Source organism: Priapulus caudatus, unplaced genomic scaffold (genome assembly GCF_000485595.1).
Source record: "Priapulus caudatus unplaced genomic scaffold, Priapulus_caudatus-5.0.1 Scaffold935, whole genome shotgun sequence".
Taxonomy (NCBI): Eukaryota; Metazoa; Priapulida; class Priapulimorpha; order Priapulimorphida; family Priapulidae; genus Priapulus; species Priapulus caudatus.
Window position 1 is genome coordinate 20,590 of NW_014577996.1, and position 16,302 is coordinate 36,891.

Consider the following 16,302-nt stretch of genomic DNA (forward strand, 5'->3'; position numbering starts at 1 on the left):
CTGGAACAGAACTAGTAGTATAGCAGAATATTTAGGGAGTCACACGGACTCCTGCATATGCCAAATCAGGGAGTCCGACAGTAAATCTGGGAGTATTTGACTCCGGACTCGCGTTAATTTCGGAGCACCCTGCGTAATGCACCGTAACGTAACCTAACATAATGCAGACGCTGCCAACCTGTGATTCATGAAAATAGTAAGGCTTTTCTTTTCTTGCAGCAGGCGGCCATTTTGTTTGTATGTTATGCGCGCAATGAATGATGGGACTAACTCTAGATCACGCGTGATCCAATATGGCTGCGCCCACAATCGCCAGATATTTCTCGGCTCACAATGTAAAAAACATTAATTTTTCACAAGTTGTAAAAAATCGTAAGTTTTTCAGTTTGATCGTACATTCGTAGAAACATCATGGAATTCGTAAGGAATACGAAAAAATCGTAAGGGTTGGCAGGTCTGATAACGTCACGTCGTGGGATCGTTTGGCATCGGATATGCTGTCCAACTGTATGAGACATCCCGGTCTCACCGCCGACTGCTGACTCGCGATATGATACGGGTTGTCCAATAGCAGCGAATGCTTCCTCTCCTCACCACTAGAGGCGCTGGCGTAGCTAGCAGCACTCGCAGCACTGTGATACTGCACGACGCAAGATTGAGACAAATCAGCACAAAGTATAAGAGACGAGGTACTCACGTAGAATATGCACACTAAGATAAGAATTGTGCACAGTCAATTCGCTTGAGACAAATCACAACAAGGTCAAGTATGAAAGATACACTTTCACACGTAGAGCACGTGTATTAAGCAAGGTTAGACTTGCAGTCTATTCGCTTGAGCCAAATCACCGCAAAGTAAAGTATGAGAGATACACGTAGAATACGCATGCTAAGATTAGACTTTCATCCTCGACGCGTACCGCGGCGCCCCCTGGCGGACGCTCGCGGCGCCGCCTGGCGGACGCTCGCGACGCGTTTGTGACTTACGCGTCTTCTCTGCGTTTGTTTTTGTATTTCCTGGAGCATGCTGCGGGCGTCGATGACGGCCTGGTAGAGGCGCAGCGTCGTGCCATCCGACACAACAAACACCGCACTCGAGGAGTTCGACATCGAGCCCAGACTCGTGCTGCGCGGGAAAACACAAACAAAAACACGTTACGTACGCGCGAAAACACACACGCACGTTTTGTACGAAGAGTTCGACATCGAGCCGAGACTCGTGCTGCGCGGGAAAACACAAACAAAAACACGTTACGTACGCGCGAAAACACACACACACACGTTACGTACGAAGAGTTCGACATCGAGCCGAGACTCGTGCTGCGCGGGAAAACACAAACAAAAACACGTTACGTACGCGCGAAAACACACGCGCACGTGACGTACGAAGAGTTCGACATCGAGCCACGACTCGTGCTGCGCACGAAAAAACATAAACACACTTTACGTACATGCAAAAAACACACTCGTTATGTACATGATCGAGATTCAAGACACACGGCAAACACGAATAAAAGAGTCACGGTAGACAGATATAATACCATAGAGATATAAGTGATATTCACGGTATGCCGCTATACATTTTGTATGTCATTATGACGTGCATATTTATTCGCTAAGTTAATTTTATGCAGTTCTAACCAGTTTATAAGAGTCACTGCAAGTTAATTTAATTTAACTTTATCACATTTAATTTTATGCAGTTTAAACCGGTTTATAAGAGTCACCGCGAGTTCGTAACCGTGTTAGCAAGAGCAGTAACTCCCCCCAGTCCAGGACCAGCTCACTTTTACGGATACAAAAGTGCGAAAACGAATTCAACAAGTCTCATTGTTAGTCCCAACGTTAACATTTCTCCCCCCTTTTGGATGCAACTTTTGATCAGGACTTTTCATTGGATGTCACTTTTACAGCTACAAAATCGAGTCTTATCATTAGTCATAACATTAAAATTTCTCCCCTCTTTAGAACGGATCAGTCTTATCTATATTTATTGTCTTATCATTAATTACAACATTAAAATTTATGCCCCCTTTTAGACGTAACTTTTAGACGTAACTTTTAGACGTAACTTTTAGACGTAACCTCCTCCCTCCTCCTCCTCCTCCCTCCTCTCTCCTCCCCCTCCTCCTCCTCCTCCTCATCCTCCTCCTCCTCCTCCTCCTCCTCCTCCTCCTCCTCCCCTTCCCCCTCGCGGACAGCCACATACCTGGGCAGCAGCGTGGGAACCCACGCGACGTTGGAGAACGCCGATATCTCCGGCGAGTTGAGCCGCGCGAGCTCCTTGATTCCTCCGGACTTTGACAGCGGCCCGACGGTGTCGACCTTCCACAGGATCAGCTCGCTGCAGAAGCACATGCGCGGCACGTCGTGGGCGTCGCGGATGATGCCGCTCGCCTCGCACGGCGGCAGCACGCGCGGCAGGTTGTGGTGCGACGTCGTCAGCAGCAGCGGCAGCACCGGGTGGCACTTCACGTCGTTCGTGCGGAAGCGGTGGCCGCACACGCGCGCCGAATGCGCCACGCTCACCACCGTCTCGAACCGCGGCGACGACGAAGACGTCGCCCCGCCGCCGCCGCCGCCGCTGCAGCCGCCCGCCGCCGCGTCGTCCTCCGCCGCAAACCTCACCTGCCAGAGGTTCAGCGTGCCGTTCTCGTGTTTCGTCTGCAGCAGCACGTTCGTCGTGAACGGCGAGCGGACGCCGCCGCACGGCGCCCCCGCCGCGACGCCGGCGCCCCCTGGTTTCTCGAGTTTCGGACTCTCGTCTCCCTCGGTGCTGAGTCTCATCGCAGCGCCCTTGATGTCGAGGAGCTTGTGTTGGACGTAGACTGCGAGGTGCTGGTTGAGTGTCGTCGCGTCCGCGATCGGGGTCCCGCGATCGGAACGCCTTTTTCGGTATGCAGTGACGCAAAAGCTGACCTGGGCCTGCCTGAATCCTGAGGGGACGGGTTCATCCAGCCACTCCACCATCCTGCGCGACAGAGGGAGAGGGTTAGACGTTACAGGGAGGAGGAGGAGGAGGAGGAGGAGGAAGGAGGAGGAGGAGGAGGAGGAGGAGGAGGAGGAGGAGAAGCTGACCTGGGCCTGCCTGAATCCTGAGGGGACGGTTCATCCCAGCCACTCCACCATCCTGCGTGACGGAGGGAGAGGGTTAGACGTTACAGGGAGGAGGAGGAGAGGAGGAGGCGGAGAGAGGAGGGAGGAGGAGCGGAAGCTGATCCTGCGCCGCGGCTGAATCCTGAGGGGACGGGTCATCAGCCACTCCACCATCTGCGCGACGGAGGGAAAGGTTAGACGTTACAGGGAGGAGGGAGGGGGCAGGCAGGGAGGAGGAGGAGGAGGATGAGGAGAAGCTGACCTGGGCCTCCTGAATCCGAGGGGGACGGGTTCATCCAGCCACTCCACCCATCCTGCGTGACGGAGGGAGAGGGTTAGCGTTATCAGGGAAGAGGCAGGAGGAGGCAGCGGAGGAGAAGCTGACGCTGAGGCCTGCAATGAATCCTGAGCGCGGACGGGTTCATTCCAGCACCTCCACAATCCTCGCGACAGAGCGGAGATGCGTTAGACGCCTTACAGAGGAGAGAGGAGGAGGGCAGGAGGAGGAAGGAGGAGGAGAGGAGGGATGCAGGCAGGAGGAGCTGACCTGGGCCTGCCTGAATCGCTGAGGGGACGGCGTTTCATACAGCCACTCACCATCCTGCCGTGACGGAGAAGAGGCAGGTCTCCCAGGATGAAATTGAAAACAGGGCGGGAGGGGAGGGGCGGAGGGCGAAGGAAAGTGAGCGGGACAACTAGGGGCGGTCCGCGGGCATGTTTTTTTCCGTTACACTACATTAATGCGGTAAAATACGCCACCACACCATAGACGGTATTTGGGGTCTTGTATAATAAGATAGCCGATTCTGTGCTACAGTAGGGTCTGGAGTTCGGCGACAGGTTAACTGTTTGCACTGAGTATGTGCTGCCAGTGCCATGCGTGCGTACGGTAATAAATACACGCGTCACGCTCCTGGTCGAATGGGAATTACTTGACGATCGATTCCCGCGCTTCAAACTTTTTAATTGTGGTGGAATTTAATCGCCGGGCGCAACGATTGAACAGGGGAGTTTTCCCAACGGGGCGCTGCGCCTGCGTTTGGCCGCAACGTAGGGAAACCTGAGAGGATTAGACGTTACAGAGGAGAGAGAGGAGCGAGGAGGAGATGAGGGAAGGCAGGAGAAAGCGAGGAGGGAGAGGACACGGCCTAGGGGAGGAGGAGTGGCAGGGGGACGTGGAGATCCCATTAGAAGGAAAGATCTGGGGTTCTGTGATTACGAGATCTGTAGACCTTATGACGGATGTCGATCATTAGTAGTAGTAGGGTAACTAACACTGCTGCCTTTATTATCATTACTATCATTATTATTATATTATTATCATTATATATATATATATATATATATATATATATAGTATATATATATATATATATATATACGATACATTACAATAGATACATATGCAGATACATGTTTATCGAGAAAGCATTAACGTTTTTAAGGTAATTAAAGCATTGCTGCTCACTGCTAGTTAATTCATGCGTACTATCTATCGCCGGATCTAACGGACTAGACTAAGCGCTAATTAAAGCATCGCGGTCATGTTAGCTATCTATTGCGCTACTAACGAACTAATAGACTAAGGTAATTAAAGCACGCTCTGTCACTGCTAGCTATTCATGCGTACTATCTATGGTACCAGACGAGGAAGCTGCCGTCGACGGGGTGGGATAGCAAATCACCCTGTCAGGACTCTCATGCAATCCTCATCAGACTCCCTCTTCTTAGATCCAGCGGCATCGGCCCTGGTTCATCTTACGAAGAAACACATCGCCCGGGCGGGTGTTTTTTTTTTTCTCATCTACCGCACATAAACACATCGCCCGGTGTCAGTCTACGACATAAACACATCGCCCGGTGTCATATCTACCGACAGAAACACCATCGCCCGGTGTCATCTACTGACCAATAAACACATCGCCCGGTGTCATCTACCGAGCATAAACACATTCGCCCTTGGTGTCAATCTAGCGACATAAAACACATCGTCCGGTGTCATCTACCGGACATAAACACATCGCGGTGTCAACTCTACCGACATAAAACACATTGCCCGGTGTCATCTACCGGACATAAACACATCGCCCGGTGTATCTACTCATTAAAACACATGCGGTGCTCATCTAACAGACATAAAACACATCGTCCGGTGTCAAATCTACCGACATAACACACTCGGGCGGTGTCATCTACCGACATAAAACACAGTCGCCCGGTGTCAAATCTACGACATAAACACATCCCCGGGCTGTCATCTACCGACAGTAAAACACATCGCCGGTGTCATCTACTAAATGCCGTCATTTACCGACTAAACACATCGCCCGGGTTCATCTCACGCACATAAACACATCGCCCTTGCTGTCTCTTACGACATAAACACATCGCCCGCGTGTTCATCTACGACATAAACACATCGGACCCTGTGTCATCTACGACATAAACACATCTGCCCGGTGTCTACTCTACGGAACATAAGACACATCGCCGGTGTCATTTCTACCGACATAAACACATGCCCGGTGTCATTCTACCGACATAACACAGTCGCCCCGGTGTCATCTACCGACATTAACACATTCGCCGGTGTCATCTACGAATTAAACACATCTGTCGTGTGTCATCTTACCGACATAAACACATTTTAAACATAGCCCGCGTGTTCATCTACCGACATAAATCACATCGCCCCGATGTCATCTACGACATAACCACATCGCCCGGTTCATCTACGACATTAAAACACAATCGCGGTGTCATATACGACATAAACAATGCCCGGTTGTATCTACGACATAAACCACATCGCCCTGTGTCATCTACAGACATAAACACATCGCCCGGTGTCATCTACCGACATAAACACATCACCTGTGTCATCTACAGACATAAACAATCACCTGTGTCAATCTACAGACATAAACACAGCACCCTGTGTCATCTACAGACTATAAAACACACGCCCGTGTCATCTACCGACATAACAACATCACCTGTGTCATCTACTAGACATAAAAACACATCCCCTGTGTCATCTACGACATAAACACATCACCCTGTTGTCATCTACAGACATAAAACACATCACCCGGTGTCATCTACCGACATAAACACATCGCCCGGTGTCATCTACCGACATAAACACATCGCTCGTCACTAGATGGCGTGACTAACCACAACCACGGCCATCACACACGAATAAGTATCTGCTGCCGAGTATAAGTTGTCATGGTGATGAAACAAGCAACAAAAACCTTCGATAGCGATAGATGGTAAAGACCACATCGCGACATCACACACAAAAAACCACATCGACATAAATTATACTTAAGGAAAGCATTATTGTTTGAGATCATCACAGAATCTGATCACGTTATCGATGGAAAACAAAAACATATTTCCGATTAAAAGCAGCTATTAGTCATAAATTTTAATTTTATATTCATATTATTAATACGAAACTATATTAAAAATATTTTATCAAATCGTTACTATAGTCGCTACTACAATTGCAACTATATATATATATCGCTACTATAATGTGTTTTACATTAGTCATGTAACACGCACCTGATAATTTGTCGAGTAGTTAGTGCTGACCATGCTCGCTAGCTCCGTGCCGACAGAGCTATGAGTAGACGTCATGCTGCTGCTGTGTGACAGGCCGGGTAGGCTGGGCGGACCCTTGCTGCCTCCGTGCATCGGCCACACCGCCGCGCTCTGGCTGTGCGGGATGCCCTTAGCTGCGACGGATAACTCGTCCTCATCGTCCGACTGGTGCTTGTGCTTGTGAGGGTGGAACTTCGCCGAGAGACTGCGTCTCAGACTCGACTTTCTCATCTTCTTCTTCTTCTTCTTCTCCGTCAATTCTGGCTTCTCCACTGTAATGACACGATAGAGCGCACAGGCGTCGTTAAAGTGATTACGTCAAGAATTTCTAGCACCATCAAGTAGTATATTTGTGTGTTATTTGTACAAAATAAAATATATGAAAATACAATTAGTGTTTCTGTTTACTTTTTATGCTGATATACCTTCTTTATATGCCCTAATTTGCCGGTGAAAAACAGAGAGACGCCAGTATCTGAACAGTACAAGCGTCGTTAAGACGGCAGCCACGTACCGGACTTGCACGGATGTGTGCTTTTGCCTTACACGGGTGAAATAGGTCTGTAATGGTTCTACTTCTACGTACTAGTTTTGTTGTTATCCGTTTCGGATTTCATATTGCTTGGTTTTTCATTTTGAACATTTCATTTGTTTAAACATATTTAGCAACAACAGCATCCACGCACGCACTCACGCACGCACTCACGCACCCGACGCCCGGCTCGCCGCTTACCGACCGCCCCCGCATCGAGACGCTTGCAACTTGACGCACGCACGCACGCACGACCCCGCCGCACATGCTCGCACGCAGGTAAATCAACACTCACGGTCAGCTCCCAGCAAGCCGCTGCCTCCGTTAGTCATCGGGTGTTCGTCGTGGCTCTCTGCGGACTCCATCGTGTCGGACGACTGCGTGCCGTGCTGGTGCTCATCGTCGTACAGCTGCTGCTCCAGCTTCATCGCCTTCTCACCCAGCTCTGCAACAACGCCACGACGACGACACGACGACCGCGGCGGAGATAAATAAATATGGTTCAAAATCTACCTCGCTCTGCCGGCCGCCACGGAACAATTCATGGTTCATACAGGAGAACTGAAATTTTTTTCAAGGACTTTTCCAGGACTTTTCAAGGACATTTTATAGGAAATTCAAGGACATATTTATCGGAAATTCAAGGACATTTTATTCAGACTTATTTATCAAGAATTCATACACAGAACAAAACATACCTGGATTAATTTAATAACCCCATTCTTAATCACTGCATTTCACCTCTAAACTTACCTGTATCACATTAATAAGACCCTTCTAAACACTGTCAATTCTACAGCATACCTTGATTTACTGACTGATTTTAGGGACTTACTGTAATTTGTGATCATCATTTAACTGTCTTATCGGTGTCTATAGCTTTCTTAAGCTCATTTAATGCAATTTTTATTGAGGTTTGCACATTATTGATGGTACAAAATTTCTTTTTATTACAGGCAATGATTTCTTCCTAAAAATTCAAGGACATTTTCATGAAATTCAAGAACATTTTCATGAAATCAAGAACTTTCCAGCACAAAATCAACATTTACTAAGATTCAAGTAGCTTTTCAAGGACTCCCCTCAAATTCAAGGACTTTTCAAGGAGCTGTGACCATCGCAATTACACGCGGCGGCGCGGTGTGACGGCGGCGCCACACGGTGAGCGGATCCACACGCCGCCGCCACGGCGTGTAACACAGCGCACACGGAACAATGACAGCGGCGTGTAAGGGCGGCATCCCACATTTTCACATTTGTTTACAAAAGGAAAACTTGGGTAGGTCTCGATAACTGTATATATACATATATGTATATATATATATACATATACATACATATATATATATATATACTCGTACAGGGGTAAATAATAACAGATCTGCCATTATTTACCCGTCAATATCGTAGCCTGATAGCAGTACATATATACATACATAATACATATACATACATATATATAGTTACACATACATACTAATACATACATACACATACAATATCATACTAAATTATATACATATATATATAAATATATATATATAGCTCGATATCGCACCTGATACATGTGATAAGGCAGAACATACATATATACATACACATACACATACACATACATATACATATATACATATATATATACATATATATACATACATACACATACATACATACATATAAACTCGATATCGCACCTGATAGCAGTTCCTCGGCAGCGACAGTGAATCTCAGTTCCTTGTTGTCGAGCCAGTGAACGTGGAAGCGCGTGCCATCATCCTCCGCATAGATGGGGGGATTGAGAGGAATATCTGTAACAACAACAACAACAACATGCTAGACGTCATCTCATCACGATCGCAGTCTTCAACGGATTTCTTCAGACTTACACGCGACCTCATAAACATCCTCGTCGCTGCTGTCGTCAAAATAATCGATCTCTTCGTCCTCCCCCGTTCGCACTTACACCAACACCCACAAGCTTCATCATCAGACAGGTCAATCAACTCGTCTGCATCATGTCTTGTGGACCTATACACTGACACAGACTATAAACACAGACTATGCGAGTGTTCCCCTCCCCCCGCCCGCGAGCACACACTCACCGGTCGCTGGGTTGATGCTTGCCACCGTAAAGCTTCAGCATCCGACAGGCAATGTTAGAACTTGTCTGTGTCGCTCCGCGCGACACAGATACAGACTACAGACACAGACTACAGACACAGACTGCATGAACATTGCTCCCCCCCCCCATGCGAGCTCAGTCACACTCACCGGTGGCTGGGTTGATGCTGGCAGCGAGGTGGAAGTGAAAGCCGGGCGCGATGCCGGTCGAGTGGATGCCAAACTTGTGGAAGTCATGAACACTCAGCATGCTCGCCATGCTCGGGATCTGCGCGATCGGAAGTCCGTTCTGCGTCATCTGCGACGCTCGGCGGTTCCGCCGCGTCCGGTGAACGTGGAACGAATGCCTGCGGGGGGAACGAACGAACAACGATAATGACACGTTCCATGATCAACACTAGAGCACTCGGAGAGCACAGACCTCCGCCAAGGCAGCTGAATTCTGTCACTGTGAAAAATGTTATTAATTAATTAAGTAATTAAATAATTAATTGGATCCGGATCACCACCAAAATGTAATCAATTCTAAGTTACCCGATTTCAGACGTATCCTGAATATTTTATTAATTAATTAATTGGATCCGGATCACCACCAAAATGTAATGTTACCCCATTTCTGACCTATCCTGAAAATTTAATTAATTAATTGGATCCGGATCACCACCACAATGTAATCAATTTTAAGTTACCCCATTTGTGACCTATCCTGAAAATGATATTAATTAATTAATTAATTAATTGGATCCGGATCACCACCAAAATCTCATCTATTCTAAGTTAGCCCATTTCTGACCCATCCTGAAAATTTTATGACAATCCGTCCATAACTTTTTCAGTTAGGCTGTACACAAACAAACCCACAAACCCACAAACACACAAACGAACAAAACACACGCCGGTGAAAATATAACCTCCTGCCAACCCCTTGGTGGAGGTAATGAGGGGCATCAGCAGATACAGATAGCCGCGTTGTGCATGCTGGTGGTTCACCGTTAGTTAGCGTTGCATCAGACACTAGATGCCAACAGCACATCGCTTACCCATGGTTCATACAGGAAGACTGAAAACATTTTCAAGGACTTTTCAAAGACTTTTCAAGGACATTTTATTGGACATTTTATCGGAATTCATACACAGAACAGAACCAACCTGGATTAATTTAATAATAACCCCATTCTGAATCACTGTCACCTCTAAAACTTACCTGGATCACATTAATAAACCCTTCTAAACACTGTCACTTCTACAACATACCTTGATTTACTGACTGATTTAATGACTTACTGTAATTTGTGATCATCATTTAACTGTCTATACGCTCTACTATTAAGTTAATTTAAGCTACATTTCAACGCTTTTATTTGAGTTTGCACTGTTATTGAGTACAAAAATTTCTTTTTACAGGCAAGGATTCTTTCCTAAAAATTGCAGCGGACATTTCATGAAAATTAAAAGACTTTTCAAGCACGAAAATCAACATTTACAAGATTCAACTACTGTTCAAGGACTCCCTCAAATTCAAGACTTTTCATGACTGTGCGTACCATGTTACCGTGATGTTGTTTCAAGCGCGACATGATCTTCTGCTTCTGTCTCTGCGTCTGGTACTGGTAGGTCTTGACGAGGGGGTCGAACTGAGCGAGGTCGACCAGGCCGTCGTCGGATTCACATCCGACTCTGAGTCGTCGCGAGCTAGACCGACGTCAGCCAGCATGTTTCGGTCAGCGAAGCCCCTGGCAAGGTGGCGCCACAATGGTCACGATCGCGAATGTCGAATAGGCGAAGAAACAAGCGCATTCGATCGTATTCAGCGGTGAATTTTCACACGAAGACACACAGAGTTGGGGACTACTACTTATCCCCCAACATGTGTATAGACTAACAACCCCGGCAATAAATCTCTCACCATAATTAGGTGGCAATACATGGTATACCATATATACAACTAATTATATAATATATTATAACTACACAGTATTATGATCCACCCAATATGAGTACAAAATTGTTAATATAAATATAATATACAGCATAATATAATGTATGGTACTATATACTCATACCATGTAAGTGATATATCCTGTATCGCATCAGATCACTAGGTATACCACACTACTACAGGGGTTAATAATGACAAAGGATTTTGACACGTATTCGGTACTGATTTAACTACATTCAAAAATGTATACAAACATGAGCTTCTTATGTTCATTGGTCCTTATTCTAGCTTCCGATAGTATTACAAACCGCGTAGCTTCCTTCGTTTTGACATAAATCGTTTTTTTGCACGACATGGTTTTGACGTTATTTACCGTCGTGTGGCGTTTCCAAGCCGCAAATTCTCATGCAGAGCAACTGGAAGGAGGCACGGCAGGGAATTTAGGCCGTAGTCTAACCGAGTGCAGAAAATGCGCTTAGAAATTAAGTTGCGTTGCGCCCATGCTGGGTTTAAAAACTAAAACTATTTTACATTTAAACTAGTTAGACTGCCTTGTTTATATGATTGAATCCAGGAGTTTTTTTTTAAATAAACGCTGCGCTGGTAAAATATCTGAACTGCTTCACCCGCGGAGGAATGTGTATGAATCTTAGCGAGTAAATTGACGCTCCCGCTGATCAAGATTGTAGCTTTTCGCACGTGTTTTAACTTTTGCATAGCAACCGTTACTATGCAATTGCAGGCAAACGCATGTGTTTACACCTTACTTATCATGACCAATAGTATGTGATAAAGGCGAGAGTTAACGTCGTCATCACTCGGCTTTGTTAGCCGAACAAAAACTTCTTCGCGAGATAACGTACGGGAGACGCGAAAACCATGTTGTGCAAAAGTACAACTTATGTCAAAACGAAGGAAGCTACGCGGTTTGTAATACTACCAGAAGATAGAATAAGGACCAGTGAACAAAAGAAGCTCATGTTTGTATACATTTATATTTTTACTCACATCGAACTCGTACGACAAAATGTAGTGAAATCAGTACCGAACACGTGTCAAACTCCTTTGTCATTATTAACCCCTGATATATATATTTTTTTTTTAATTTTTTTTTTATGCTAATATTGATTGCTACTTTGGTTGTCAGGCCTGCCACTCGTATACAAATGCATACAAGTGAATGCATACACACGGGCGCCAGAGTGGGAATGCTACCTTGGCATGAACTTGCTGGTCTGCCTCCAGGTTAGCGCGGTTACGGCGCGTGGGTGAGCGAGATAAATGTACGAATAGAACACCTCCTCCTCCTCCTCTTGCTGATGTTCGTGCTCCGACTTATTACAGAACGACACTGAAAACCACAATAACATGACGACGACCGTTTAAACTGACAAAACATTTCGCGCATAATTCGACCCGACCTCTTTAGAACGCAAAACGTGATGCATGAGAGAAAACTGGGTCTTGTAATTTGCATGCATTCAAGCAGCAAGTACTGTAGAATAGTTGAAAACTGGAAATATGTGGTATCATCACCGGTGAATCAACCAAGCTATGCTAAATTGTCTTAAACCGACTTAATTAGGTGCGAATTACGAGGAGGCTGTCCGGAGTCAAATATCCACTGATTTACTGTCAATCCCTGATTTTAATATATATGCAGGAGTCGTGTGATCCCTGAAAGTTCTGGGCATCACACTAGTTCCATTCCGGACGCAATGGCTTGCGGAATTACCGTATTTGCTTCAGCTAATTGTCCAAGAATTTGGCAGACGTGCACTGCCATGAATTTAAAAAGCAGCATGCGTATTTGTTAATATCTTTAATTTTGAACCTCTGACGTGAGACTCCCTCATTTTGCTGCGGACACGCCTTCTTTTTGAGGGAGGGAGTCTGTTGAACTCCTTGTTCAAAAGTTTATTTATTACCCTTGTATTATTATTCTTCAGGCATACGCTGCTGGAGTGTGACATTGTGATTCTAGCTAGTGATTTTCACGAGAAAAAAAAACTGCAAATAATACCTGGGGCTACTCATGGATATATTTGAAGTTTGGCATGTATAGAGCTGCTCGCACCGACTTTGGAAAGGTAAGGACAGTGCAAACCAGAGGACGGAGTACCAGATAGAAGTGTTGATCTTATCTTTATCTCGGCAGTTTATAATCTACAATGAAGCTGAGATATGCAAAGCATATTGTTATACATGTGATTCTAATTGCACTTGCACTACAGATAACCTTGTGTGCGTAATATATCATATTTTCCTTACACCAGATTGGCTTCGTAACGGACCGGAACCGGTGTGTATATTTGTAGCCACACACTGGTACATCACGACTCTCCACATTAAGTGAACTTATATATAAATTGCCACATTTTCAGTAGGTGTGATTCTAATGATTTGTCAGTAAGCGATGTGGCATTCTCATACTATACTTTACTATGTTACGTTTACGTTTCTATTGTAGTGATGATTCACGATCATCGATTATACTCGGATCATCGGCTTGAACGTGGTTGAACCAAGCGGCTTGGTTTCAAAAATCCGATAAAATCAATTTCATAAAAAAAAAAAATACATCAAAATAAATGTATAAACTTGGAAAAGTGATGAGAATCAGAGATATATGCTTACTATAACAAGTTATCCTTTATTAATCATGAGTGTGATTATGACACAGCAGTAGTAAACAGTGCAAAACACAGTAAACGGGCTAAACAAGCAGCATACATTGCACACACGTAATGCCACACTGACGTGTACAGCAACGCAGGCATTCAACACACGAGTAACTGATTGTAACCGATCATTCGTTACTAGGGTCACACGATGCATGCATTACGAATTACAACGATGACAACACTACGCTTATACACACATTTGGATGTACCTTTGGCAAATCTTGAATATATATATGCCTACTTTGCTAGTACATTTTTAGTGTTTATCAATCATTATCCATAATATAACTAACTTGAAGAAACTAATTTTAAAATCCGCATTGTGTTTGTTATGAGGCGTCAGTGCTTGTGCAATCTAATGCTCTGATGTGATTTGCACTGTAAAAATATATTATTTTTTCATGTGCTTACTTCAAACATAATTTCTTATCCTTTATATTCAAATTAATTATTATAATATTAAAGCTATTAGTGTTTATTTTGTTTGTTAATTGCAATGCACCTTGAATTATCAAATGGGGATTTTAGTTATATCTCATAGATGTCTATCGATTAAAATGCAGTATGAAAGCAAAATTTAATTGAATGTAATACTGAAGTCTTAGGTAATGCTTCCTTTAAATCACAGGGTTTATGTATACTTAAATTATGAAACACTTAAACATTTAAACTATATTTATTTCATTAAAAAATCTAAATTACGGTTTGATGGTTTGTAATTAAGTAATTAGTTTGAGGTTGATGTGCCATATATGACGTATATAATGCCCACTTACTTTTCTGTAAAGGTACTTATATATCCACGGTAATTCTTTTACAGAAGCTAGATTATGAATGGTATCAGACAGCTGTGATTTCAACCCAATCTGAAGTGACTAACTTATCATGGAATACCGAAGGTAATCGTCCAATGAACCTAGATGCGACGTTCTTCACACATATCGTTTTTTTCGCATGTAAAAACAAGGTTTATTATTTGTGTTAGTAGGTGTAACAATACCGGAAGAATTGTTAAAAGTCGTGTTGGAAGCACTCTGGTGTATGATATATATAAAATATATAAAAAAGAATAGATAGAATAAAGAAAAAAAATAAATAATAAGAGCCCTATTTATTCAGGCGACCACTAAAGCATCTTAATGTCAATTTTCTTAAAGTAAAAAAACATTTTAAAAAAAATGGATTGGACAGTTCCTGGCTTCAAAAGGCACACGCACATCTTTCGGACTGGTTTCGTAAATAAAACCTACCATATTTTTTTTTTTTCGGTAATGTAACGGTAACACTATTTTGTTTTGGCCGAAGTTAAGTTGTTGCTAGTTTAGGAGAAGGAAAACTGTGATTTCAAACCACCTGCTGCCTTGCAGACTGAGCTTTTCTAGGCAAAGGCTCGGGGGGGGGGGGGGGCACTACCGGCGATAATAGTGGTTGGTGTTAGCAAGGGCATGCAACCAGTAAAAATCCGCGATAAACATATGGAAAATCAAAGAAGAAGGTGTACGATTGCCGTTCTGTTTCTGGCAGGTACAAAGTTGCTCACGGGTGCCAGCAGCATACAGCTGTGGGTCTACGAAGAAAGGCAGGGCGGCAGCGGCAGCGCCTCAGACTCCATTAAGTTTTCAGCCGGTCCGCCCGCTTCGCAGAATGCACCGCAGAAGGAGGAGTCCGTGTCGTTTCAGCTTGGAGGAGGTGAAGAGGAGGAGGAGGCGAAGAGGAAGTAGCGACGTGGAAATGCGTCTGAAGTGCAGTGAGTATCGTCGCCCCGGTTACGAACACGTGTCGTTTTTATTGGTCACTACATTGTAAATTTCTGTTCTACGGACGGTGATCAGCTATCAGCGGATCGCTGTAATCCGCAGATGCAGCTTATCAGCAGATTTAGCTTACGCGCGGATCAGCTATCAGTGGATCAGCTATCCGCAGATCAGCTATCCGCAGATCAGCTATCAGTGGATCAGCTATCAGCTATCAGCGGATCAGCTATGGTAAAATGTTGCTGTACATTGCTAGGACGTCAAGCCCCGTGTCTCATCTGAAGTTTTCCCCGATGGCTTGTTGTTTGCATCTGCTGGCAGCGACGACAGACTGGTAAAAGAGTCTGTACGAAAACAAGAGAAGGTGCGTGCGTGTAGTAGTGCGTGCATGCGTGCGTGTGTAAAAAAATTTCCATCGTCTTTATTTTTATTTGTTATTTTATTCGCATTTATGAAACCTGTACAGGTTAACTATTACTTTCATTTTAAGCCAATTAACGACAACCTTTAACTAATTAAGTCGGTTTAAGACAATTTAGCATAGCTTGGTTGATTCACCGGTGA

At 44.6% G+C, this 16,302-nt stretch overlaps 2 protein-coding genes across 2 annotated transcripts in view; both read right to left on the reverse strand.

Annotated features, from left to right (window-relative positions):
• The window catches only part of LOC106814516 (dmX-like protein 2), a gene marked incomplete at its 3' end in the record, with an annotated part of 20,972 nt that extends 18,614 nt beyond the window's left edge, over positions 1-2,358 (reverse strand). The window contains exons 1-4 of the mRNA XM_014818829.1: positions 2,210-2,358; positions 988-1,126; positions 465-640; positions 44-51 (exon numbers count right to left, since the gene is read on the reverse strand). Of these exons, the coding sequence (XP_014674315.1) occupies positions 44-51; positions 465-640; positions 988-1,126; positions 2,210-2,358 (472 nt within the window). The remainder of the gene's footprint in view (positions 1-43; positions 52-464; positions 641-987; positions 1,127-2,209) is intronic.
• A 3,441-nt stretch (positions 2,359-5,799) lies between these two features.
• Positions 5,800-9,705, reverse strand: LOC106814517. The gene is made up of 7 exons (XM_014818830.1): positions 9,512-9,705; positions 8,935-9,048; positions 7,536-7,685; positions 6,670-6,980; positions 6,202-6,228; positions 6,000-6,009; positions 5,800-5,828 (listed from the first exon to the last, which is right to left on the reverse strand). Exons 1-7 carry the CDS (start codon positions 9,657-9,659, stop codon positions 5,800-5,802), a joined length of 789 nt encoding a protein of 262 aa, XP_014674316.1. The 5' UTR covers positions 9,660-9,705.
• Between the last annotated feature and the right edge of the window lie 6,597 nt (positions 9,706-16,302).

Coding starts and splice junctions, on each gene's coding strand:
- LOC106814517 (XM_014818830.1), bottom strand. CDS start 9,659: ATGACGCAGAACGGACTTCCGATCGCGCAGATCCCGAGCATGGCGAGC. Junction 9,049..9,511: donor CAGCATCAACCCAGCCACCG/GTGAGTGTGACT, acceptor TTGTTGTTACAG/ATATTCCTCTCAATCCCCCC. Junction 6,229..6,669: donor ACTACTCGACAAATTATCAG/GTGCGTGTTACA, acceptor TTATGTCGGTAG/ATGACACCGGGCGATGTGTT.